General features: G+C 38.8%; 1 protein-coding gene across 4 annotated transcripts in view; it reads right to left on the reverse strand.

The window, feature by feature from the left end:
• Positions 1 to 16: 16 nt before the first annotated feature.
• The window catches only part of tjp1b (tight junction protein 1b), a 109,808-nt gene continuing 84,378 nt past the window's right edge, over positions 17 to 25,446 (reverse strand). For 3 of the 4 annotated variants that reach the window (XM_016452477.1, XM_016452478.1, XM_016452479.1), the window contains 20 exons: positions 24,094 to 24,221; positions 23,751 to 23,856; positions 23,521 to 23,671; positions 21,562 to 21,670; positions 19,237 to 19,456; positions 18,960 to 19,144; positions 17,776 to 17,871; positions 17,603 to 17,685; positions 17,266 to 17,476; positions 16,917 to 17,017; positions 14,658 to 15,011; positions 13,037 to 13,273; positions 9,664 to 10,608; positions 9,365 to 9,456; positions 7,779 to 8,000; positions 7,541 to 7,680; positions 5,881 to 6,304; positions 5,582 to 5,799; positions 4,423 to 4,566; positions 17 to 2,312 (listed from right to left, as the gene is read on the reverse strand). In XM_016452477.1, the coding sequence (XP_016307963.1) occupies positions 2,218 to 2,312; positions 4,423 to 4,566; positions 5,582 to 5,799; positions 5,881 to 6,304; positions 7,541 to 7,680; positions 7,779 to 8,000; positions 9,365 to 9,456; positions 9,664 to 10,608; positions 13,037 to 13,273; positions 14,658 to 15,011; positions 16,917 to 17,017; positions 17,266 to 17,476; positions 17,603 to 17,685; positions 17,776 to 17,871; positions 18,960 to 19,144; positions 19,237 to 19,456; positions 21,562 to 21,670; positions 23,521 to 23,671; positions 23,751 to 23,856; positions 24,094 to 24,221 (4,261 nt within the window). In that variant the 3' untranslated portion in view covers positions 17 to 2,217. The remainder of the gene's footprint in view (positions 2,313 to 4,422; positions 4,567 to 5,581; positions 5,800 to 5,880; positions 6,305 to 7,540; positions 7,681 to 7,778; positions 8,001 to 9,364; positions 9,457 to 9,663; positions 10,609 to 13,036; positions 13,274 to 14,657; positions 15,012 to 16,916; positions 17,018 to 17,265; positions 17,477 to 17,602; positions 17,686 to 17,775; positions 17,872 to 18,959; positions 19,145 to 19,236; positions 19,457 to 21,561; positions 21,671 to 23,520; positions 23,672 to 23,750; positions 23,857 to 24,093; positions 24,222 to 25,446) is intronic. The other variant, XM_016452480.1, reaches the window with a different exon arrangement.

Genomic DNA, 25,446 nt, shown 5'->3' on the forward strand with positions numbered 1-25,446 from the left:
TTTTTTTTTTTTTTTTACCCAGCCCTAGTATTTTGGCTCAAATTTGTCACTCAAATTAAATTTGACAATTTAACATTTCAATTTGAATTACATTATTTACTTTAGTAAAATAATTGTGGTTCCGAGTCACCACTTGCCACAAACCATTTGAGAGCCACTGCTTTATGGGTTGAAAAGTCCTTCTGCTGACACAATGGCTTTTAAGAAAGCTGGCCGCTGGTTTTCTCAATGGTCTTGCGTCAGCTGGTCAAGAGTTTGACTCTAATCAGCTGCAGTATCTGTTTTAAGTAGGTGAAAGGGCAAGTGTACAAAATTCATGACCTCCCTTTCCCATCAACCTCTGAGCTCAAAAATAAACATTTCTAAAACCACAAACCCAAATGAACCACGTTCCTTCTGTACCCAACACAGGGGTCATTGACATCGTTTCCATTTCACAATCGTCAGGATTATCCAACACCACGTTCGTCAAAGAGTAAAAACAATTTTTACTTTAAAATGAATTTATTAATACAGTTGTATACTTAGAAATGTGCTGCAAAGAAAAAAAAAGGAGAAAATAAAAAGAATGTTGCCACACAAAGAAAAGAAACTAAACCCAGGATGAAGCTGCGTCGTCATATCAAAACAAATTCGTACTGATGTGCCTTAATAAACTGTCTATTAGTACAAAAATACATTTCAGGGCACACAATACAGCATCCAGTATCACAAAGTCAGGGTCCAACCACCAACACGGACCCGTCTGAAGTACAGAATCCTTGAATTATTTAAACCGAGCACTTTTCTAGTTTGTAAATAATAAAAGTTTCTGTAACTGTTAAAAATGCCATTACATAGTGTTTGTATATATGTTGTTGGTATAAAAGATAACGTCCTTTTTCGTTGCATTTAATTATTTTTTATTTGTTTCCATTTTCTCTGTACTGCTAAGGTAAATTCCAAGGCTCAGAAGTATAACTGGAATACAAACATAACCAATGTTATATTTTTCCTTTTTTTTTCTCCGTTAAGAAACTTTTTTCCATGTTACGTTTTGATACAAAATAACAAAGATGTACAAAAGGTCATTTACAGCGAACCAAGGCCATATGCTAGCACAATATATACAGCTGTAATTGAAACATATCCTAGTGTTCTTGTATATCGTCATATGCATAGCAGTGAAAAAGCAGACCTGTTGATCAGACTTCATTATTTGTGTGCTAAATATCCCGCTTCATTATGGTGTGAGTTTTGTGTCCTTCATAACTTCCCTCTGTAACAGAAATTCGACATTTGCTAGTCTTTCGGGTCAAAGTAACAAAAAAATGCAGATAAGGCATCACTGCTTGCAGTGTATGATGGGTAGGTTTGTGTACTCAACTTAGTAGCAGGCGTTTGGACCTGAGTCATAGCACATGCATAGATCTCTAGACAGCAGGAGTTTCGGAAAACCAGTCAATGTTTATCTACAATAAAACATCGCTAGAAAAGATCGGTTCAAAACGAGTGAGAAAGAGCCCATTTTTTTGTTTTTGTTTTGTTTTTTAGCCGAGGGAAGTCCATGAGCAGATGAGTGCAACAGTCACATTCCTTCAATAATCAGTTCTTCACTTCAAAAAGTCTCAATTGTTCTTCATTTTCTAGAAACCGACATGCTTTCCAGATCCGCGACAATTCATTACAGCGTTCCACGAAAAACACACAACCTTGCAAACAAAAAAGCTCTACATTGACTTCTCTGTTTAGGAGCACATTAGTAGGATTCACTTGTATTACGTAAAACTAATACATTTTTCCATTTATTTTTTTCCGATTCCGTTCAAGACTTTAATTATTTAGAGTAAAATAGGCTACAAATGTCAAAAATGGGGTCATTTTTCCAACTGTTGTGGCACAAGTCATGCATTCCATTAGCAGTTTGATTTCATTTGTAATTTTTTGCAAGTCTTCAAGCACCAAAAGGTAAAGAAAAAGGCAAAACTAAACTTGGGGAAGGGAAAAAAAAAAAAAAAAAGAGGAAACCAAAGGGAATAGGAAAAGGAGCGCTCCATAGCACTGTGCCATCAGTGCTATTCTCAAAGATATTTTTTGGGAACGACGCTTCAGCCCATCAAAGAAAAGAGGGAAGAATTAATACTTCATAAAGTGGTGCAAATCCCTCCTCCTGAGTAGAAGAACTGGAGAAGGGTCCATGCGCGCTGACGTTCAGTAACAGACCAGCTGTTGCTCTCTTCAGAAGTGGTCGATCAGCACGGACACACAGTTGGCGCCCACCAGGTAATTGGGGTCTCCTGGTAGACACTTGTTTTGCCAGCATTTGGGGTCACCTGTGGATATTTCAACAGGAGGAACGTCAGGAGGAATATGATATAGACACAACGTCATAATCTAAAAATTCAGATTGTTCTATTCACATTAGGGCTGCACAATTTGTGAAAAAATCTAATTGTGATTTTTCTGATAAATTATGATTATAATAGAAATATTAAAATGAGAAATAAAAGTGTTGTATTCACTGTAAGATTAGTAGTAGTAATAATAATTTGTCTTGCTCACGGGTAAAAGAACACAGTGCCACGCTTCACTTGGAAACATGCAGCACAAATATTTTTATTTAATTAAAATCACAGCCTTTGTGATTTGGGTTTTATTTTGATTAATCATGCAGCCCTAATTCACACTGCAGCTAAATTCAGTTGTCACTCATTTTTGGTTGCTTAATGCTGTTCTGTATACACACTGTTCGATTAATTAGGGGAGTGACAAATGAATTTGCTCCCGGAAAAACTTTCATCAAAAATAGCAATCAGGTTAATTTGTTAGCATCCACATGTCATTTACAACCACAAGATTCCACATTATCACCATGTCAACCATCGCGAGATCAGGAGTGACTCCGGTATTCATACAGACAGAACAATTATTTGTAGGATTCAGTTTTGCAAATAAAATATGGTTTTGATTCCCTGAACCGAATAACTCTGTTTGGACATGCCCTTTTCACACTGCAGCTTAACTCAGTTGTCACTCCCCTTTTGAGCACTTAATCGAGTTCTGTTCACACACAGAGTTCGGTTGTTAATGGGTGTGAAAACCAAATTCACTCTCGAAAAAAAAAAAAGGTTACAAATATCAAACGTAAAACAACTTAATTTGTTGGCATCCATCTTTCATTTACACCACATTATCACCATGCTTAGATTAGCAGTGACTCCTGTATTCGTACACACATAATAATTTAGTGGATTCAGTCCTGCAACTGAAATTAAAAATGGTTGTCAATTCTAACATTTTCCCAGAGCAAGCCAATTACTGTTTAGACCAAGCAGCAACCTCCCACTCTCTCTCGTGAAGCCAACACGGAAGTGACTTAAACTGTAATTCGTCAACTGGCCGCTAGAGGCTGGCTGCAAAAGGGAGTCAGTCCCATAGACTCCCCATGTTAAAATGCCCAACTTTACAGCAGAAAAAAACATGTTTACAGCCTGGTTCAAAAAATTATTTTGGTGTACATAGCTAATTTTGCCCTTCATGACAACTGTGAGGGGGGTGAATTTTTTTATAACTCATCCGTTTAAATTATATTAAGCCTTAAAGTTCTGCATAATTAAGGGCGTGGTCACTTGAGTGACAGGTGGATTGCTGCTGCTGTCACCACCGTCGAGCTAGGTGGGAGTGGTTTCAGCAACCTGCTCCTGCCTTTTTGCCCATTTTCGATTATCCGGGAGTAACGCGGGGTGACGCGCTGCCAAGATGGGGACGGCCGGCTCCGCCCACTTTGAGCTTTAAAAACGCTCTTCAGGAACTTAACGGGTGACGTCACGGACACTACGTCCATGTTTTTATACAGTCTATGGTTTAGACATGCCGTTTTCACACTGCAGCTAAATTTAAGTCACTCCTCTTTTGAACACTTAATCCAGTTCTGTACACAGAGTTTAGTTCACAAAAAACATGTTAAAAATAGCAAATGGTTTATTTGTTGGCATCTATATTTCTTATTTACAGCCACATTACCATGTTAACCATCACAAGATCAGGAGTGACTCCTGTATTCATACACACAGTGAATGCTAATTTAGATGGATTCACTCCTGGTTGTCTTCCTCAAACGTGGCCATACTGAACCCAATGATGTGTGTCAGTTCCAGTCACATTTAACAATATTACATGGATTAACTGTGAATGAATAAGAGCTAAAGAGACATTAAGTGCATTTGCAATTGAGACTGGTGATAAAACGATAAAGCAAAGCAAAGCAAAGCGCACAGACCGCTCAGGGAAAGCATCATGTGATCAGGATGGCTCTGAGCGTGAGATGTTAATTCAGAGAACCCAGAAAATGAAACGAAACCACAAGATGAATAGTTGTTTCCAAACAGCTTCAATCTCGATCCCAAAAGACCCATCAAAGGACAGAGAGAAAGGACAGCGTACCCGACGAGGAGTCGGAGGATTTTAGAGCAAAAGACCAACCATCAGGGGTCATAGACGCACAGTGTGGTAGACGCAGTTCCACGGGCTTCAGGAACTTCAGACCGTGAGGGCCGCACATCACCAGAGGACTGAGCAGAGTCTCGCCTGAGAGAACAGACAGGCTACAATAAACATCAGGAGTAACAGTGTGTCATTACTTCAAAAACTACACTACCGTTCAAAAGTTTGGGGTCGAAAAATACTAGAAAGAAGTCTCTTATGCTCACCAAGGCTGCATTATTTGATCACAAATACAGTAAAAACAGTAATATTGTGAAATATTATTACAATTTAAAATAACAGTTTTACATGTGAATTTACTTTAAAATGTAATTTATTCCAGTGATGTAAAGCTGAATTTTCAGCATCATTACTCCAGTCTTCAGTGTCACATGATCCTTCAGAAATCATTCATATTTGCTGCTCAACATTTCTTATTACTACCATCAATGTTATAAAAGTTGAGAGTGGTGCTGCTTAATATTATTTTGGATAAATCATAAGTCAAAAATCAATTTTTTTGGTAACATTATAAATGGCTTTACTGTCTCTTTTTATCAATTTAATGCATCCTGGGTGAATAGAAGTATTAATTTCTTTAAAAAAAAATTTGCTGAACAACTTAATCATCTGAACCATTTTCATAAAGCATTGAAATAAATAAATCAGGTTCAGTGTAGCGAAACAATTGCTTGTTAATATTTTATACTTATTTATACTATGTTGTTTAGTGGCACTGGATTTTGTGTAAACAGGTTTGTTTTTCAATAGTTTGTATGCTGAATAATTAATTCAGGTATCCAAACGTTTTTTTTTTCTCATTAGAGAATGACAAAAATTCTGCTTTTGTGCACTTTTTTTTCCGCTGTGCACTAAATTTGATGTGAAAAGCCCTTAAATGAAACATACTGTTACCAGACAATGTTTTTCCTTGTTTTTGTATTTAGTCTTTCCAATTTTACTAAGGTAGTTTATGTCCAAACATGTTTTTCTTAACACGTGAAGTGTAAATGAACATCAAAGCTAACAAAATCTACTAAGTTTGAAAAGGAACAACAAACAAACTAAAAATATACTGAAACAAAAATCTAAATAAAACAAAAGTAGACAGGATTCAGACCTTTCTCTTTGTCCAGAGGGGGCAGGATGCTGTTGTCCCGGCACACTTTGAAGTAGATCTCCTGCTCCACGCTATCTGGAATCGCTCCTTGAGGGATAATGATACTGACTCCTGTCTCAATGGAGCTCAACACTCCACCGTTACAATTAAAGATGCCCCGTGCCGTGGCAACCACCGTGTGACCCTCATCTTCCTCATCGTCATCCAGCGCACTGGGGCTAGAAAGCAGACAGTAGGGAGTCGTTTAGTAAACAGAAGGAATGAATCCAGCTCTGGCTGATGTTCTTTCATCATCTTACCTGACGGGAACGGCCTTGGGAAGGGCGTTGATGTTGTTGTGCTGATATTTGGGCCTGTTGTCCAGGGTGCGCGTGAAAGTGTCGACCCCGCTGTCGGTGTCCAGGGGCTGGGGCGAGATTTGAGGTTTCAGGTTGTTGTTCACACTGGGTTTGGACTGTGTGTCGTTGGGAAGCAGGTTGTGGTTGAATTTGGGGCTCTCGAACTTGCGCTCGAAGGGTCGGGCGGAGCTGGTGTAAGGCTTGGGTACGTAGCGGTTGTAGCTGGTAGGGACGCCTAGCGTCTTGGGAGGGGCGTCCGTGCCGTTGATAGAAGACTTGGGGGGCAGGTAGCTGGTCTGGATGGGGTCATCCCGGGTGGGAGTTCTGAGAGCCGACAGATCCGGTTTGGCTTTGGGAGAGCTGTGAGGATCTGGCAGCGAGTTCACTGGGAGATTTAAACAATGCATTCACTTTTTGATGTGGTATCAAAATCATGCGATTTCATTAGTATTACCACTGATTTCTGAAATTCTGGCAATATAACAATATTGACAATATGGCCATACACTATGCAAGAGCTGTGCTTCATCAACTTTGGAGACTTAAATACATTTCTTATAATTTCTCATATAGAAGTCACATTTAAACTTTATCTTGATTTTATTTGCTAGTTTTTAAATGTTTTCCAAGCATAGATTTTATTATTTGATCTAGACTCAAAAACTCCCAAATCCTTAAAAACACATATTATTTGTGTGTATTTAGTTGGCCATTTTGTTCCAAATTTTTTTAAAATGTTCCATTTCATTATTTAGGTTGTAAAATGAATCTATAATCTAAAAAAAAAAAAAAAAGTAGACTATAGAACAGACTACAGAATTTTATAATGCATTATTTTTAGTCATTCTGTAATTTTGTTATATTTTGCACAATTATGTATGAAAAAGTGTGTATTCAGGATACATAAAATGCTAGCTATTATTAACCTTAAAAAGGGAGTTGGGCATTTTATTCCAAAAATGTTTAATTGCATCATTTATGGTGTAAAATTAATCTATAAATAAAAAAAGTTATAATTAGTGTTTTTTTTATTTTGTAAAATTATCCAGTAAGTGTGGAAATATTGTGTATTTAGGATACAAAGGTGGCGGGTATTTTATTCCAAAAAGCTTAAGCTTTATTTCATTTATTTACGGTGTAAAAATAATCTATAATTTAAAGAAATTAAGCATTTCCTAATAATTAGTAGTTAACGCTTTTTAAGCTTGTGTACTGGGTTTCGCAAACAGACAGAAAGTATTTTACACTGCAGACTTTTCAGTCATTTTGCAATTTTGTAAAATTATGCAATAAGTGTGAAAACGTTATTTATGTGTATTTAGGATAAATAAAATGCTAACTATGAAATCAGGCATTGTATTCCAAAAATGTTTAAAATGCAATTTCCAAAACTGAAAGCTCTCAAACACAATACATCATTTGAGATGTAACTGAAAAGTCACTGTGGTGGAAATACTTATGACTGTATGAAAAAAAAGGCAAAATTCTCCTGTGATGTTTGTATAAACACTGTTGGACATTATTAGTGGACGAATTAAACTAGTGTGTAAAAAAATTCATATTTTCTGAAAGTCCACAGGGCCGAAAGTACCATAGTTGAACACACAAGACTCATTCTTACCCTCGATGTTGCGGAGTTTGGGCAGGGATGTGGGTGGAGCAGCAGGTGTGGGCTGGCTGTATGGAGCAGGTGACGGGTTGACGGGCGGCAGGGGCTCGTACCTCTTGTCGACAGGACTCACCTTCTCCACAGACTCCGTCCTGAAGCAGAAAGTGTGTGCAAGAGTGTGTATGATATGTACAAGAGTCCCGTCAACATACAAGAGTAAACACTGTCTGTCTAGCGAGTTAGACGGTACCTGGCAAAAGGATATGCGATCTGGGGCTGAGATGGTTTGGGCGGCTCATGGAAGCGATTGATTACAGTGTTGGGCTGATTCATGGCCTTGTTGTCAAAGCTGCGGCGGTCAAAATACGACAACTGCTTCCTGTAATAGTCTTCATCTTCGTCTGGGTCATAGTGGTTGGAGCGCACCACGTCGTCCCCTGCACGCGGCTGAGCTTTCTGGGGCTCTGGGGCTCTAGGAGATGAAGAAAATCATCAAAAGGAAAGATCTTAACTGTATTATGTAAGATCTAATGGTACTGTCCAGAATGGAAGATCAACCAGCAGAGGGTACTATTGGATTGCATTAACATTCTCCACTAACAACACATACCGTATGCTAACCACTACTGTGTAAAAATAGAGTGAAACAGAATGCAATTTGAAATTAATCATGTGAACAATAAAACATACAGTTATTTTGCACTTCCAATACATAAGAATGTGGTAACTTAAGACAATCCAATCAAATAGTTGATATTACTTCTGGTTTACTCCACAGTTCACATGCTCTCTGCCTAATGATTTCCCATGACTTTTCCAGTCAATTCAGATCCTTTTGTTTTAAATAAGGGCTTGGTTGACAGTTGTAGGTGTACATATATAATAATGCTCAAAAGTTTGGGGTCAGTAAGATTTTTTTTTTAAAGAAATGAATACTTTTATTCAGCAAGATCACATTAAAATGATCAAAAGTGACAGTAAAGATTTATAATGACAAAATATTTTTATCATTGAAATACTATTACAGTTTTTGTTAAGATTTTAAATTGAATTGTACATTTTGTTTTCATTTTAATTTTAGTTACATTTTTAGTAATTTTGTTGTGTTTTTGTAATTTTTTTGGTTGTTGTTTTTAAATATCTATATAGTTTTTTTTTCAGTTTTAGTCAATTTTAGTATATCAAGATCAGAGCATGTGAGCGGAGCGGTAATATTTCCTTAAGAGCGCAGAGCGCCTTTCTGAAGATTCCGCTCCGCTCGCTCAATACGCTCAGCGCCACTCGCTCAACCCAGAATGCCGTTTGGTGATTTGCTTGTAGCGGAAAACGTAGCGGAGCGTCACACCGCTCACATGCTCTGATCAAGATAAACCAAATTAAATTGAGAAATGCTGCCTTGTCAACTAACTGAAATAAAGTTTTTTTTTTTTATATATATATTTTACATTTTAACATTTATTTTATTTCAAGTAATGAAACTGTTTTTATGGTTTTAGTTTTATTTAACTATAATAACCCTGTTTCAATAATGATAATAATGTTTCTTGACCATCAAATCAGTAAATTAGAATGATTTCTGAAGGATCATGTGACACTGAAGACTGGAGTAATGATGCTGAAAATTCAGCTTTGCATCACAAATAAATTACATATTAAAACTGAAAACTGTTGTTTTAAACTGCAATAATATTTTACAATTTTACTGTATTACTGTATTTTTGATCAAATAAATGCAGCCTTGGTGAGCATAAGAAACTTTTGAAAACAGTTTTTGAGGAAAAAAAAAATCTTACCAACCCCAAACTTTTGAACGGTACTGTAAGCATGTGGTTGTACCTGTAAGAGGGTTTCTCCTGCTCTAGGTTGCTGAGAGAGTTGGCTTTAAGCACAGGATCCGGTGTGCTCACAGGTTTTGGGAGATCTGTGGGCTGAAGAAGAAAGTACATCCATTCTGTCATCACACGTTCACATACACAAACTAGATTTATACATTATCTGAAGTCCTTCTTGTCTGTGCAAAAGTCGACACTAAAATACTAAGTTGTTATGTGGATGCAAATAAACTTAGAAAACCATTAACAACAAAGCCCGCAATGGAAAAGTCTAGGTTCAGTATCAAGCGGACAGAAATATACCCTGATTCCCGCTACTTCCGGCGTATCCTTGGCTCGGTCTACGGACACGGAGCGCTTGTTCTCGAACATTTTGACCCTGTTGAGCACAGACTGGGGCTTCATGGCAGGGTCTTCATCATCATCATCATCATCATCATCATCATCATCCCTGGGGGGAGGCGGCAATGGTTTGGGAGCTGCAGGGTGAGCCGGTTCTCCTGAAGACAAGACGGCCTCGGGTTTGGGAGGCGGAGCAGGAGGTTCAGAGTTCATCACGGGCTCGTGTGGCGCTGGTTTATACGTTCGGTTCGGCGCTCCAGGGTTGTACGAGGGTCTCATTGCAGCATCACCGTAATACTGCTTGGGCGGATCAGGGGAGCGATGCGCATTGCCTGGGAAACCATGTGGATCGGACTCGAAGGGAGAGCGGGCGTCGTAGGAGACTGGAGGGTGCAGTTCTTCATAGTGCGCCGTGGCGGGTTTAGCGTGCCGCAGCCGGTTATCGTAGCTCATTGGTGACACGCCATCGTATTGGGACTGAGGGGGGCTGAAATCCCTGGTTGGGCCATCCTCGTATGGAGAGCGAGGTTCGTACCCCAGTTGGGGGGGAGGAGGAGGCTGGTGGCCCTGAGGGTAGCCGGACATGGGTGGCGGTTGGGGTGAAGTCTGCTGCTGGTCGTAAGGGGGCCACTGCTCGTTGTAGTGAGGCACACGGCTGTTGTAGTGCAGGTGCGGGTCGTAATTGTGAGGCTTTGGTTGTGCGTAGCCGCCACCGTCATAGCCATAAGGCGGGTGCTCGTACTGGCGGTATGGCTGTTGGTCCTGGTAGACAGGCTGGTGGCTGTAGGAGAGCGAGGTGGGGGGGCCTAAAGGCTGCTGCTGCTGCTGGTGGTGGGGAGGGGGAGGCTTCACGCTGTGGTTCACTCGCACCGCCTCATCCATGCTGTACAGATCCTTTTTATACATCTGTGAGGGACAAAACATCAACTGTCAGAGCCGGAATGATTGAAAAGGCTATGAAAAGGATATTTCCTATTTATATAAATTTGCAAAAACAACCTCAGTCGTTAAGTCATTAAATTAAACAGATCTGGCACATTTTTAAAGGTAAAAAAAATAAAACAGGCAAAATATTTCAAATTAACGACAGAAATATTGAAGTAAATTAGTATTTCCTTCAGGAAAAACAAGTGCTTGCAAGGCAGTAAAAAAGTAAGCATGGTTTTACATACAGTAAAAATCACATGACAGTTTTAAAATAATGTGGTTTTATTCCAGAAGGAAAAAAATTCAAATGTTTTTGAAAGCAGTCTCTTGTGTTAACCATGGCTAGATTTATTTGAGCAAAATATAGTAAAAATAGTAATACTGTGAAACATTATTTTAATTTAAAATGTTCAAATAATAGTTCTTTATTTGAATAGATTTTAAAATGTAATGTATTCCTGTGATGCAAAGCTGAATTTTCAGCATCATTACTCCAGTCTTCAGTGTCACATGATCCTTCAGAAATCATTCTGATATGCTGATTTGGTGCTAAATTATTATTGGCTCTCAATTATTAATTATTAATAGTATTAAATTAACTTTCAGTAAATATACATGCAGTGATGCCTTGCAAGCACTGAAGCTAAACTCACTCCTGAACAGAAAAAACATTAATAACTCATTAATTCAATATGCAATAAAACAAGCATCTTACGAATTTGCAACTCAGCTCTACATTCCTACATTTTGAAAAGAAGCCCTTCAACATGTACAGCAACTCCACTTGGTTACACTTCTTTGATTCCTAATCTTTAGCAAAATCTAATAAATTTATAATAGGACCAAGTGGAGCTTTAAAGATGTCTTCGTTCATTGTTTGAAAGGCTCCTGCTCAAGCTTCAAAGTATAGCCTGAAGACAGTAGAGCTGTAAAAGGTCCAACGCCTCCTATAAGACAAGTTAACATAATCACAAAAGCTCTTACATAACGTCTTCATCTATGAAAAGGAACATTGGTTATGAAGACATTATGCAGGATTAGTCCAGTTGTTTTCCTTTTACATTGCTGTAAGTACTGTCTGCAGGTTAAATGAACATGCAACTACAGAAGTCCATTCTTGCAAATCAGGGAAAGTTCCGTTTGCAATTAAGTGACACGTCTACAGTGCATCTAGTGGCCATCTGTACAGATGTGATTCAGGTCAAAGCCAAACACTACCGTTACAGCTATCACTACAGATTAGGGCCAGGCGATATAGCTTAAAATAAAAAAATCCATTGTTTACATCAAACAGCATAGTACATGCAGTAAATCAAGGTTTCAATAATCCTGTTTTACACAGCTTTTCAATAAATAAAACAAAGAATTATTTGAAATGTTATGAACTAATAAAATACATAAAAGCAAACACTATGGGGAAAAATATTCCAGTAAAAATTTTAATGTTGATGCAAACAATAGCAATATACAATAAAATAAATTGTATATGTAAAATTTTACTTAAACATTTTAATATATTAAAAAAACAATTATAAAAAATATGTGAGTGATGTTAGTGATGATGCGGATGAATCACTGAAACAGTTATGAATTGACTCCTTACAGTGTACTGTTTGTACTGATTAATGGAAATGATAAAAATTTTTATGACTCGAATTCTTAACCCGCTTGCATTTATATCTTGCAATTCTGAGTTTAAATCTCACAATTCAGCCTTTTTTCTCACAAATCTGAGAGATCAAAGTTTATATCTCACAATCTGTAGTTTTTCCTCCCAATTCTGAGTTTATATTTCAGAGACACAAACTCAGGATTGCGAAAGAAATACAAACCCAGAATTGCAAGATATACAGTGGGTACGGAAAGTATTCAGACCCCCTTCAATTTTTCACAGAATTACAAGGAGAAAAAAAAGTCAGAATTGTGAGATAAAAACTCGGAATTGCAAGGGAAAAAAGTCCAGAAACATATTAGCCAAATAAAGTGTGCATTAAAATCGACACACATTCGCAAAGTTGCACCATTTCAAATAGCCGTCGCATTCATATCATGACTATTCAATATATCGCCCAGCCCTACTACAGACAGAACAAGCTGAAAGAAACGTCATAAATTAGGAGCCATGCAAGAGGAAGTACGAGGCAACAAGTGAGGAGACTGCACTTCTACTTATGCAACGGGCCCTTGTCCTCCTGTGGTGCATGTGTACCAGTTACACAGTCTCTGCTGTAGTGTCAGAGGAACACACGCAGCACACGCGTGGGGTGGGCGGAGCATTCATGCACACAGTGGAGTGGGAGGAGTCAAAGAAAATAGTGATAGACACAGGCAAGGTTGAGAAAGAAAGAGCTGGGCTGAACCACTGAACCAGGCCGGGAGCGGGTCCAGCTTCCGGTGCTGCTGGTACCTTTGGATCTGGGCCAGGAGGAAGCAACTGGGGGGGGTCGTGTGTTGGGGGCTGAGCGAGCTCAGGTTCGGGCTGGGGGTCAGGAACAGGGACGGGGCTGTTAAGGGTGTCGGCCTGAGGGGTGCCAGACGGCTCCTCTGGGTCCGTACCCGCTAGTGGTGCGGTTGGTTGGACAGCAGGGGGAGCTGCTGCCGCTGCAGATGGAGGGGGCGGCGAGGCCAGAGCGGCCTCAGCTTGCTGTGGAGTACGGGGCAAAGAGGTTACAGACACGCGGTGCCAACAGCACCAGCTACAACTAGCAGCTACAACAACCAAAGCATCCATAACCAGGTTAACTGGTAGCTACTGAAAGCTGAATAAGAGTTTGTCTGGAAAAGAATGTCATCTGATCATATAAACTAGCTCACATCAAGTGTCTTTAGCTTTACAGGAAGCAGAAAACTAGGTAGTGGTCCAGTCCTGCTGCATATGCAGTTTAAAATGCTATTGAGGCAGAAAATAAAGGTTTACATTTCAGATAACATCCCAAAGGAAGGAAAATAGGTTTTGTTGTGTTATATGGTAATTTCTACTATGCTGTACATTTTCACATTCTGATCATATATTTATTTTATTAGGTAACATATTAAACTCAAAAAGATAGAATCCATATTAGTAAGAATCACCAGAAAAAAAAAGAGAAAAATGTAAATCTCATGTAAACGTTTTGTTGTCTGGTATTTAATTTAATTGATCGTTATCAGAATTCATTGTACACGCAAATGCACTCAATTTCACAACAGGGTGTATTTCAAGAAACGTAAATTATTTTTGAGCAGATGATATTTTTCAAGTGGTATTCATTAGTAACATAAAATTTTTTTAATTGCAATTATTTCTTCCGGTGTCCTTAAGTATACTTTTCATCCTGTCAGTCTTCTGTATATCTTAATGACTAACAAAGCCCTAAAGCCTAACTTTATCCCTTTAACTAACAAAAGCCTGTTCCTTAATGACTTTGTCCTCTAGGAAATGACATCAGCACAAACATCAGCAAGAATTAACAACAGATTTTATATAATTTTGTGATGTTTTGTGCTATTAATTGGTCTGACTTGAATCATTCCATCTTGTTTGATAGAAAGAAAAATTTATATATTTTAAAAGACTGTTAAAACCAAGATTAAAATATAACAAGCTACAAAGTAACCTTATATAAAACAGATAAATGATAAATAAATACATACATACAAATTTAGCAAGCTAACATACTTATGTAAACTAAACAAATATTTAAAAATAATAATAAAATAAATAAAAATTATCAAGTTAATACTCGTGTAAGCTAACGCTCCTCACTTTAGATTCTTATTTCTATCCTATCAGGTTCATCTTAACTAATGTTCTTGCCAGTATGTGAATAGGTTATAATTAATTTTTTTTTAATAATTTAGTGCCTGAGCATCTCTAATAGAAATACTTCATTAAATTACAACACAAGCATATTCATTTTTTAAAAGTTAGAGATTTCAAAAAGCACTGCATAGCAGAAATGGCCCATGTTATGCTCAAACTTACAGAAGTCCCACTGAAATGAACAAAGTAACCAACACACACACATAATGGTATTCATATTCTGTACCTGCTGAGGCGCTGCCATCTTAAACCCGGCTGGGTCGATGCGGTTAACCGGCTCCGGTTGCGGCACAGCATGCTGGTAGCTCGGGTACCCAGTTGCGTCCTGGATGACCGGCAGGTCCTCTCGGACAGGTTCAGATGAGCGTGTGATGGCAGGCTCGCTGGGCAGGCCCACCTCGTCGTTCATGGTTTCATCCAGCTCCTGGTCGGTGTAGGCACCGCCCTCCGTATCAGTGTCCTCGTAGTCAGAAGTGTGGCGGCTGTCGGTGCTGTACATGCTGTACTCACTGCCCGGTGCTGAGAGGTAGGAGAGGCGGTCGTCATGGATGTCAAGGTCATCGTCAGGAGCGCCATCTGCCTGCAGGCGGAGAGGGGGAGGGAGGGATGGTTAAGATGAGTTTGATGACCCACAGCAGTGGAAATGAAATGATGGATGGTGAGAGCAGAAACTAATGCATATCAAACGCCTTGGACTGGAACTGTGTAAAAGCAGAAATAGCTCTGCTCTGGTTTTTTTGCTCTTAAAAAGTTTTTTTTTTATATATATATATAGTAAATAACATTTTACATGGATACTAAGCAAATAAATGAATAAACAGACATGAAATATTGTTTTAAGCAGAAATAGTTTGTGGGGATACACAATATATTTGTATGATATCAGTTATCAGCCAATATTAGACCATTTTTTTAATTGTATCAGATATATATCGGCTGATAGTTTTCAGATTTATTCAGTTTTTCCAATTATAATTATGGTTATAATAAGTATTATTTATTCAGTTATATAGTTCACTAATTATAGAAAGCAAAATGCATCCAACAACTCGGCCAAACATAAATACCAATCATCCAATGCCGATAATTATAAAATTTCAAACAGCCTTGTTGATATATACATCAACCACTTATTACAAATACATGTATATAATCATTATTTATTCAGCCATTGGCAGTTTTAGTGCTGTCAAAATAAAAGTTCCGACACTTATCCAAACAGAAAAATGTAAAGCCCAATGCCAATTTAAAAAAATGGCAAAGGCCTTGGCAATATATAGGTAAATCACTAATTACAATTACAGTAATATAATTACTATTTATTGAGGCATTGACAGTTTTAGTGCTGTCAAAATAAAAGTCATGCTTCCAACATCAAAAAGAACAAATTAAAGGCTGATGCCAATATCGGTCATTATATTGGCCTTGGCAATTATAGGTTGACCACTAATTACAGGCACATAATTATTATTTACTAAATTATACAGAGTAACTAGAAAAATTTTAACCACAGAATGACTACAACTAACCAACCAAAATCAAGTATTCCAGAGAGCAGTGTAGTAATGGATTGCATAAGACACATAAATGAGGCTAGGGTTGTTATGGTTGCCGACCCTCATTTAAGGCAGTGCTTCCCAAACCTGTTCCTGTAGGCACAGCCACAGTACATAATTTGGATGTCTTCCCTTATTTGACCCATTCATTTCGTGGCTTGGAGTCTCTACTAACAAGCTGAAGAGTTGAATCAGGTGTGTTTGATTGGGAAGAGTCTCAAAATGTGTACTGTTGGTGTGGCTTCAGGAACAGGGTTGGGAAACACTGATCTAATGGCGCTTTTCCACTGCGTGGTACGACTCGGCTCAGTACGGTACGGCACGGAACGGCTCGGTTTGCATTTCCACTGCGGTTCAGTACCGCTTTAGAGTGGGCGGGATTATTCACATGTCATTATAGTCTACTGCCGCGACTCCTAAAAAACTTTTTCATTCCGCGTCGCCCATCAAGCTCTTGCTGAATCCGCTCCTCTGCCATCAACGAGTGGAACGTCTGTATTTCCTCAACAGACAGCGAAAAAGCCACTTTTTGGTTGTTAAAAAAAGGTGCGCTCGTTCAAAACAGTTGCTTTCGATCCTTCGCTGGCTGTGCTGATTTAAATCTAGCGGTTCTGTTGTGTTTGTGTCGCAAGTTCATTGACGCAGGTAGTGACGATTCTCTCCGGCCAATCCGTGATCAGCAGAGTTTACACGTCACGTTTTGGTAACGGTACGGTTCACTTGGAACCTCAACCGAGGTGGTACTAAAAAAAGTACCAGGTACCAGGTACTGTACCCAGTGGAAACCCCCCCAAAAGTGAACCGTACCGAGCCATACCGTGCCGTACCATGCAGTGGAAAAGCGCCATAAGGTGTTTGAGTGGGGGTGGGAGATCTAGACAAAGAAGCAACATCTAGATAGTGAGGCACAAAACTTTAGAGAAGCTTACCTTGCCCTCTGAGACCCAGACCAACTGGTTCTGCTGCTGCTGGATGGTCTCTTTCAAAGCTCCGTACCACCCATCGTTCATGTTGTTCAAGTTGATGGTGGCTACAAGGCCAGGAAGTCGCAATTTACTTACTACAAATACACCACAAGTGAGGCTTGCATTTAAAACAATAACTTTTATGGTGCTTTTGTAGCTTGCAAAAGTTCCCAGTTCTCATTCATTACATGGACTAGATTGTCCTGGACATGCTTTAAAATGTCTCCTTTTGTGTTCCATTGACTAAAGAAGGTCTAACAGTTTTGTAACAACATGAGACTAATAATATTATTTTGTTGTTGGGTCTACTCACTGGTGAAGAGGTGATGGTTGCTCTTTCTCAGTTTGAGAGCACGCTCGTACAGCTTCCGGGCGCTCTTCCTGGACTCAGGACAGAGCCTGGTCCTCATGTTCTTGACACCCTGCTTGCTGTCAGGATTCAGGAACACCACGATGGGATACCACTGAGCATAATTCAGACGATCCACCGCATTGGGGGTGATGTCCAGCACTGCATGCTTGTCCTAGCAGCACAAACAGAATCATGAGACACCAGCCGGGTCTTTGCAGGGTCTGTGAGACTGTGCTCACGAGCTGAGCAGATGGAAAGCGGGATGGCAGTTAACTAAATTATCCGAGTCCATACTCACTCGGTCAATGATCTGTTTAATGGTATGGAGACGGATGATTCCAGAGCTGCGCTGGTCTGTGCCTGCATCTCTGGGTTCACTCTCTTAGAGAAGGAGAATAAGACGTTTTATACCTTCTTAATATGAAACCACCCCGCCCAAAAATGCTGAAAACCTCTTTACACAGAACTTACTTGCAAGTTCAAAGACGTCAGGCTCCTCTCTGGACAGTTTCTCTCTTGCGACATCCGCAATAGGCCCGAAAATGACCACCGGCCTCAAGAAACCAGCTTTTTATGCAGAAGAAACAACAGGTTAACTAGATTTCTACAAAAGGTTTTCCTTCGTTGCAAGGCTATCAGATTATTGCCTGCAAACTTCCACTGACAAACTGAAACTGATTAGCAAAGCTTCAAAAATAGATGCTCAAACCCGAAATAACCATAGCAACTAAAAGCAGGTCTATAAACAGTAGGGCTGGGTAAAAAATATCGATATCTCGATATTAATCGATTCTCATTTTTACGGAACGATATCAATTCTTAAATCCCAAGAATCGATTAGTCTAGCCTGTTTTCAGTTAATGGATGGAACATTGAAGCACACCTCCCATCAAATATATCGCAATAAGCATTGTGCGTTGGTACTTTTAATATGAAACAAAGTCTCAGATTTCAAATTCTGTCTATTGTATTGCAGTATTCAAACAATAAATGCCGTTTTGGTGCTGTTTAATGTGGAGTGACAGATCGCTGTAGAAGAAAGAGTACAACTTTACAATTCATATCCGGTTTCAAGTAATCGCTCAATCAGTGTTTCAGCAGCGCAAAGACGTCAATATAATGGCTTATAAACAATATGTCACGTAATGTCACATTTACCTCAGAAAAAAACATTTGGTGACCATAAACTCATTAGTCAGTTAGAAAAATAAACTGTAGAGAGGGGCATTTTGCTAAATATATGCACCATATAACATTCACTATAAATTTTACTGTTCTTCAATGTTTAATTTATGTTTTAATAAATCCATCAAGTTTTTATGACAGCCACCATTATGTTTATATAAAAAAAAACGAATTGAAGTAGAAATATTGTAATTGTAACTTTATTATTTAAAAAACTTCATTAAGTGTAATTTTAACAAATCAGTCAATTTTAACCTTCAATATTATAGTAATGTAGTACAAACTGACTCTCATGTATATTTTAAAGCATAGTTGAGATTTTTTTTTCCTTGAGAAAATTTGGTATGTACTGTACCTGATATATATCCAAAATAATCGATATTGAATTGAATCGAATCGCAAGCTTGTGAATGAGAATCAAATTGAATCGTGAAATTTGTGTCAAAACCCAGCCCTAATAAACAGCCTACCTTCTCGAAGCACCACTCTTTCATAAGCGGGGAATTTTGTTTGGACAGGTTGAGCAGAAAGGTCCTCTCTGCTCTTCCTCAGGTTGCGTTTGGAGCTACGGAGGCCTCTGAACCTCCAGAAGTCGGCCCGATCCCCTCCTGGAGTCTTTGGGAGAGTGTACTGGACACTCGATAGCTGCTCAGCCCTGTAGAGAACACAAAACAACAGTTCAAACTTGAATAACTCAACACATCAAACGCATGACTCAATGCGAACTAGTACAAATGGCTTCAGCACCTATTCTTGTTGGGGATTATGCCCCGCTCCACCTCCTGGTGGTTCTTGCCGATGCGGATGGCAAGCCAAGAGCCCAGTTTGCCGTTGTAAAGGGTGTCGACTACTCTGAAGACCTCCCCCTTATTGAAGCTCAGGCCGTAGGGCGACTCCTTCTCGTACTCAAAATGGGTCCTGATGTAGAACGAGTCACCTACGTCAGACTCTACAATGCGTCTGTATACTGGGAAGCAAAGAGATTTATGTTATTATTATTTTGCAGTCCTAATGAAAAGTTTGAAACAGTTTAAAGTGGTTTTGCTGACAAGTGTCCAAAATCCCTATAAAACCATCAAAGAACCAGATCAGTCTGACCAGCAGAAACCAGCTTGGTGGATCGGTAAATTATGATTTGATTATGTTTGATTATTTAACTTTCATAATATAATGTTGTACAAGACCCTATCCCACCCCAGATTTTCCTCACTCTTCCACAATATATTAAAAGATCTTAAGACAGGTGCGACACTTAGGTGTGGACGCTCTATTATAGATTAAAAGAGAGGAATAAAATATAATATAATAAGTGTAGAATTGCACTGTACTGTAAGGTGCCCTGGTTTGCACTATCTGTTCGTTCACACACGTCTATCGGATTGGCAGCTGGCTTTAGCAGAGCCTTTACCGATTACATCCATTGTTCAAAGCAATCGACATAATCGTCTGTGAGTGACATCACTTCCCAATACAAACACGCCTCATAGTATAGTCCCGCCCCTGACACTGATTGACAGCTTTCCGTGTAAGGCATCGGGAATTCAAATGCTAAAGGAACTGCGATTCCATGTGAGTTTTGGCAGGTTACATGCACGACGCAGAGAGAGTGAAAAAGCAGACGTGGTAATTAATATTGCTATTTAAATATGACAGGTTCATAACTCGTAAGACATGGGAAATGCAGTTGCAAACAAACTTTGCTTTTCCATTTGAAATTTGGCACTCACTAAGCGTTCACAAAAGCAAAAACGCAAACGGTAATACAAGATTTGTAAGTTTGGATTATGTCACAATGTATGCGTCCAAATATGGAAAACGCAACTGAAAATACAATTTGCAGTTCCTTTTGAAAATATCCTTCCATACATTTGTTTCTGATAAGGTATTGAGCTTAACCTAGCATTAACTGGTTAAGAAAAGCTGCTTTGATTAGCTATAAGAAGACAGCACAATAATGCACACTTTTGATCTAGCTTAGCCTAGTGCTAACTCTTTTGATTGGCTAGCACAAGATATCACAATTTATACAACAGTTCGTTCTGGTTCTCAAATCTGATTGGTTGAGAACCGTGAGATATTGTACTGGTATCGCTACAGGAACGCCCTTTCACAATTTTGTATCACTCCGCTTGTTCTAGCCGGGTCTATGTTTTTTAAAAATTATTCACTGAGCTAATCGTAGAGTACGTTAGTTAATATAAGATGAAACGTATAGCTTCGCGATCTCTCTCTCTTTCATTTGGATGCACGTCTTGCCGCATTGTTTCTCTCTTATAACCTCATTATTTCTCACTAATAACCTAATTGAAGCAGCACATGCCCTTGATACGAATTCTAAATGTGACGTATGTTTAACTGTCAACTTGAGCTTTGAATCCGTGGCGGAAGGAAGTAGTTCCGCACAAAAGAGGGTTTTACTAGGCACTCCGTTGTTTCTTGTTTAATTACACACATGTTCCGTCGAACTGTTGTATAAACGCAATACCACTCGAGTACGAGAGCGATACCGGCTCTATATCAGCGGCTGTGATTGCCTGCGGCCTCGTGCCTCTGGCCTAATCACAGCCATGCTGATATAGAGCCGGTATCACTCTCGTACTCGAGTGATATTGCTCATATATCATTAATTTCCAATCAAGCAATGAGATCTCTCTAATACGTCTAGTTTGGCATAGCGCAACCAGCTAGATTATGATGTTATTGATTTATCTTTTCTTTGTAATCTTATTACAGTGCTTGTCCTCTGATGCTATTTTCTACTGATGTCACAATAGCTATTTAGGCATTGTTGTAACAATCAAACATTCAAGTCTTGGCCCAAATCAAAATCAAACCCTATCCTAAATCAAGTCACATATTCCAGATATGTATCATGCATTACACTAGGAAAGCATAAAGGCCCGAATTTACTTATGGACAGTGTGCGCGGGACACTTCTGATTATGAAAATTTGCATCATGCGGACAGTGCGTGGACCGCTGCAGGAAGCAGATTGCCAAAGTATACTTTGGGCTTATTGGTTTACAAACAGGGATTCGTATTAACTTTTACGAGCGGACATATCATCCTTACCATCTTTCTTTTTCTGGGCCAGGATGGTGACCTCCTCTCCTTTGGGCAGGTCCAGCAGAAACAGCACTGCCTCCTCACGAATGATGTTTGCAAAATCCACATTGTTTACCTGGGAAGGGTTCGGAGAAAAGCCATTTAGAACAAAAACTCTTCTCTAAAGGGGTCTACTGAATGAGAGGGAAAAAAAAGTTGTTTCTTGAGACAGGTTTGTGAAAAAATGTGACTGTGTGGTGGGCGTTCTGAATAAAGAATAGGCATGTTGGAAAAACCCAGAGAGGAAGAGAAAGAGGCTGCGTTTGGCAGTGAGGAGATGGAAACCAACGTCACCAGGGAAACAATCCTGAGAGAAAGCAAACATCTTCACACACACACTGAGGTTTAATGGCATCTATACAGCACGAGAGGGACATTTTGGAAGCGGGAACCGCCATAAAACTAGGACTGCTATTAAAGAGCCCGTAAACAGAAGGTCATAAAAGCCGGGACACCGAAGCTCCCTTCACCCACAGGCCTTTAAGAGTCCCACTCAAGTTATTCATCACAAGAGCTAAACGCCACCACAAACAACTGCTAAGAAAGCATAAAGCAAGCAGGTATCAACATCAGATAAAAATACCCATTCACACACACACACAGCATTAGCATGAACGACACAAAACATTATTTTAGGCATCTCTGGGATGCCTGACCTGAAGCCTGATCCAAATAATGGGCAGCAAATTATGCCGCCTCATTAGATACCTCACTGGCAAAAATTTAAGGCAGCATTACGTGTTACTTGCAGATATGACAATCCCAAAATGCACAGCGGTGAACTCAAAATCCAAGATGGTAATGGATGGTGGAGTCGAAGGGAGTGTACATTATAAATACATTTAATTTATTAAAAATGTATCTAGAGAAAATCAAGAGATCATCCCAGAGTTATTATAGTTATCTAGAAATGGAAACCATAAAAAAATTGTTAATTGAAATAAAATAAACATTAACTGAAATAAATTATTTAAAAAAAAAACAAAGCTTTATTCAGGTAGTTGCTAAGGCAACATTTCTCATTTTAATTTAGTTTAACTTAACTAAAATAACTAAACTAAAACTGAAATGAAAAATTAATAAAACTATATAGAATTATTAAAAACTAATACAAATGTCAAAACATACAACAAAATTACTAAAACTTTAACTGAAATTAAAATAAAAAATGAAAATATAAAAATAAAAACGAATTCAAATTATTAATAAACTACTGTATATAAGCATTTTAACAATAGTAAAATAACACTAGTTCAAGCCAAGGCAAATATTATTGTGTATTTTAATATATTTTTGTGCATATTACAAAAATGTATATTATTATAAAAACTGGTTATTATAAAAATGGTTCCAGAATTACATTTTTTCATATTAATTTATATAAATAATTGAAAAAAAAAATGTTGTTAAGGAGCTGTGAATCAAACTAAACAGCTCCAAGTTGGATCAATGCAACATATGAATCGAAAAAAATATATTTTTAATCGGTAAACAGACTACATAACCATGCACTTAACCTCTTTTATGAGGAAATGAACTACACATCCCATGATGTACTGCAAATCAAATCGGAAATTAGGTAATTGAATCAGAAACAGAAGCTCAAAAGTAAACGGACCATGAATCATAACAATATATCTGAAGTTTATTATATACAAATACATAAGCTATTTAAGAGTGAATTTGCAATGCTTCATGGGAGTGGGCAGTCACTGTTGAGTTCTTTTGCCAGAGTTCCCGCTTCCACAGTAACACAGACTGCTCTGATTGGTGGATCGCTAGCAACCAAAAGTACAGCAACCTGATGAATTAACCGCTGTCAAAGTGCCCTTTATAGGTAGTTGCCTATATAAACAGCTTTTAGTCAGACGTTGCAGTAATTAATCAGTGAAGAGGTTACAGTGAAGCAAAACATTGTTTTCTCACCCTGAGAATCTGGTCTCCCTCCTCCAGGCCCTCTTTAGCAGCAGGACTGTCCTCCAAAACTCCTGCCACAAATATCCCAACGTCATTCCCGCCAGCGAGTCTCAACCCGACGCTCTCGCCCTTCTTAAACTTCACCAGCTTCATGCTCGGCCTGAGGGTGGACACACAAACATACATTTAGGACATTTCATTCTCAACATCTCTAAAACACTGAAGTAAGTAGCACGCACCGTAAGATGCTGTCATCATGCGTGACGCTGGGCACTGGGGCGTCTGCCGGACTAACAGGTAGGTCCACATCAGGCTGGCCGGGTTGAGCATACACAGGCTTGGGCTCTGAGAAGATCAAGGCACACTGAGTATTTGAATAAAGTACACACGCACACACAAAAATGTCATCACATGTGCATGTCGCGCTCTGGGAGGTCACAGAGACACCCAGCGGGACGGAGCAGTTGGAAAGACACTGTCACAACTGACAAACTCCCGCTGCTCATCACCGCCTGTGCACAAACCCAGGCTGAGAATAATGTACGTTCGATCACAGTGTGTTCGTGTGTAGTGACCTCTGACCTGGCAGAGGGGGGAGCTGTTTCTCTTCTCTGGCTGCGGTCTGCTCTTTTGCCATCTCCTCCACCATCTTAGCAGGTAGGGGAAGCGGCCCAGCCTTTGAGACCCTGTCTTCATCACGGCTTCGGTGACTGTGGGTGAAGAAAAAAGGACAACACAGAGTTAAGCTGTTAGAATCCCACACATTTAACATTGGTCTTGTTATGATTTACTGTCGTAAATCTGTGAATGAATTATTCTTAGAAGCTGTTTCTTTTGAATGATTTGGTCAAACTGATTCGCGAAGAATTTTAAATCAGTTGATTTTATGTGAGCAGTTTGTTTGGAAGTAAAACATTAAGGGAAGTGATATGTTTGAACCGTAAGCAATGCAAAACTTGGAAGAAGCAATTCTCAGAATGATTCTTCTTCAACTTGATAGCCTTAAAAACAGGTTTATCTGACACAAACAATTTGGATCATGATGGCATCAAACTCCAACGTATACTTTTATATGATATACTACAAAAAAAACTAGTTTGCATAACTTATCGACAACAATGATTTTTTTGAATGATAATCGATTAATCAGTTTTTTGAAACGGTAATAAAAACAGTCTGAATGAACCAAACTGCTAACAAGATTTTCCAAACTGACTTCCAAATTCACTAACTCTTATGCATTGTACAAAACAACTTATATTATCATAACCTAAAAATATTTTAATAGGTAAATAGTCGTATTTAACTAAATACTTTTTTTCTTACAAAAACTGATATAGACATACTACTGGAAAACTTGTGAGTGATAACTGAAACAAACCAGGTTTTTTGTTTTGTTTCACTGAACAGTCCAAACAAACCAAATCACTAAATCTACTGACTGTTATCCACCATACAAATATCTGATATCAGATAATACATATATATAGAGATTAGATTGCATTTAAAAAAAAATAAAGAACACGTAAAATGGCACACTTCTGGAAACACTTTTGATTGATGGCTCAAACGAATCCACTGATTCATTGTAACAAACAGCCTAAAATGTGCACAAATGAATCAGGCATATCGAATCCACATTAAAAGTGAAAGACATTTCCTCCTAAGGCCAGAAACATTCTCAACACAAGTACCCAAACGCAGATGTGAATGCTCGGCCGACGAAGAATGTGGTTTGGTTACTTAATTTGTATTTTGACGGTAACTCCAGGGGTCGATACCATCATATATCTGTGCTCATGGGCGACATTTGACTCTTGAGTTGGGGGGGGGGGCAAGAAACATATTGCAATGCATCAAAGCAGTCAATCCAACAAAGTCAATAATAACTTAAAGAGGTTGCCACTGTTTAGTCAAATGTGGACTAGCTTTGAC

Source organism: Sinocyclocheilus anshuiensis, unplaced genomic scaffold, assembly GCF_001515605.1.
Source record: "Sinocyclocheilus anshuiensis isolate Anshui unplaced genomic scaffold, SAMN03320099.WGS_v1.1 scaffold807, whole genome shotgun sequence".
NCBI classification, from domain to species: Eukaryota; Metazoa; Chordata; class Actinopteri; order Cypriniformes; family Cyprinidae; genus Sinocyclocheilus; species Sinocyclocheilus anshuiensis.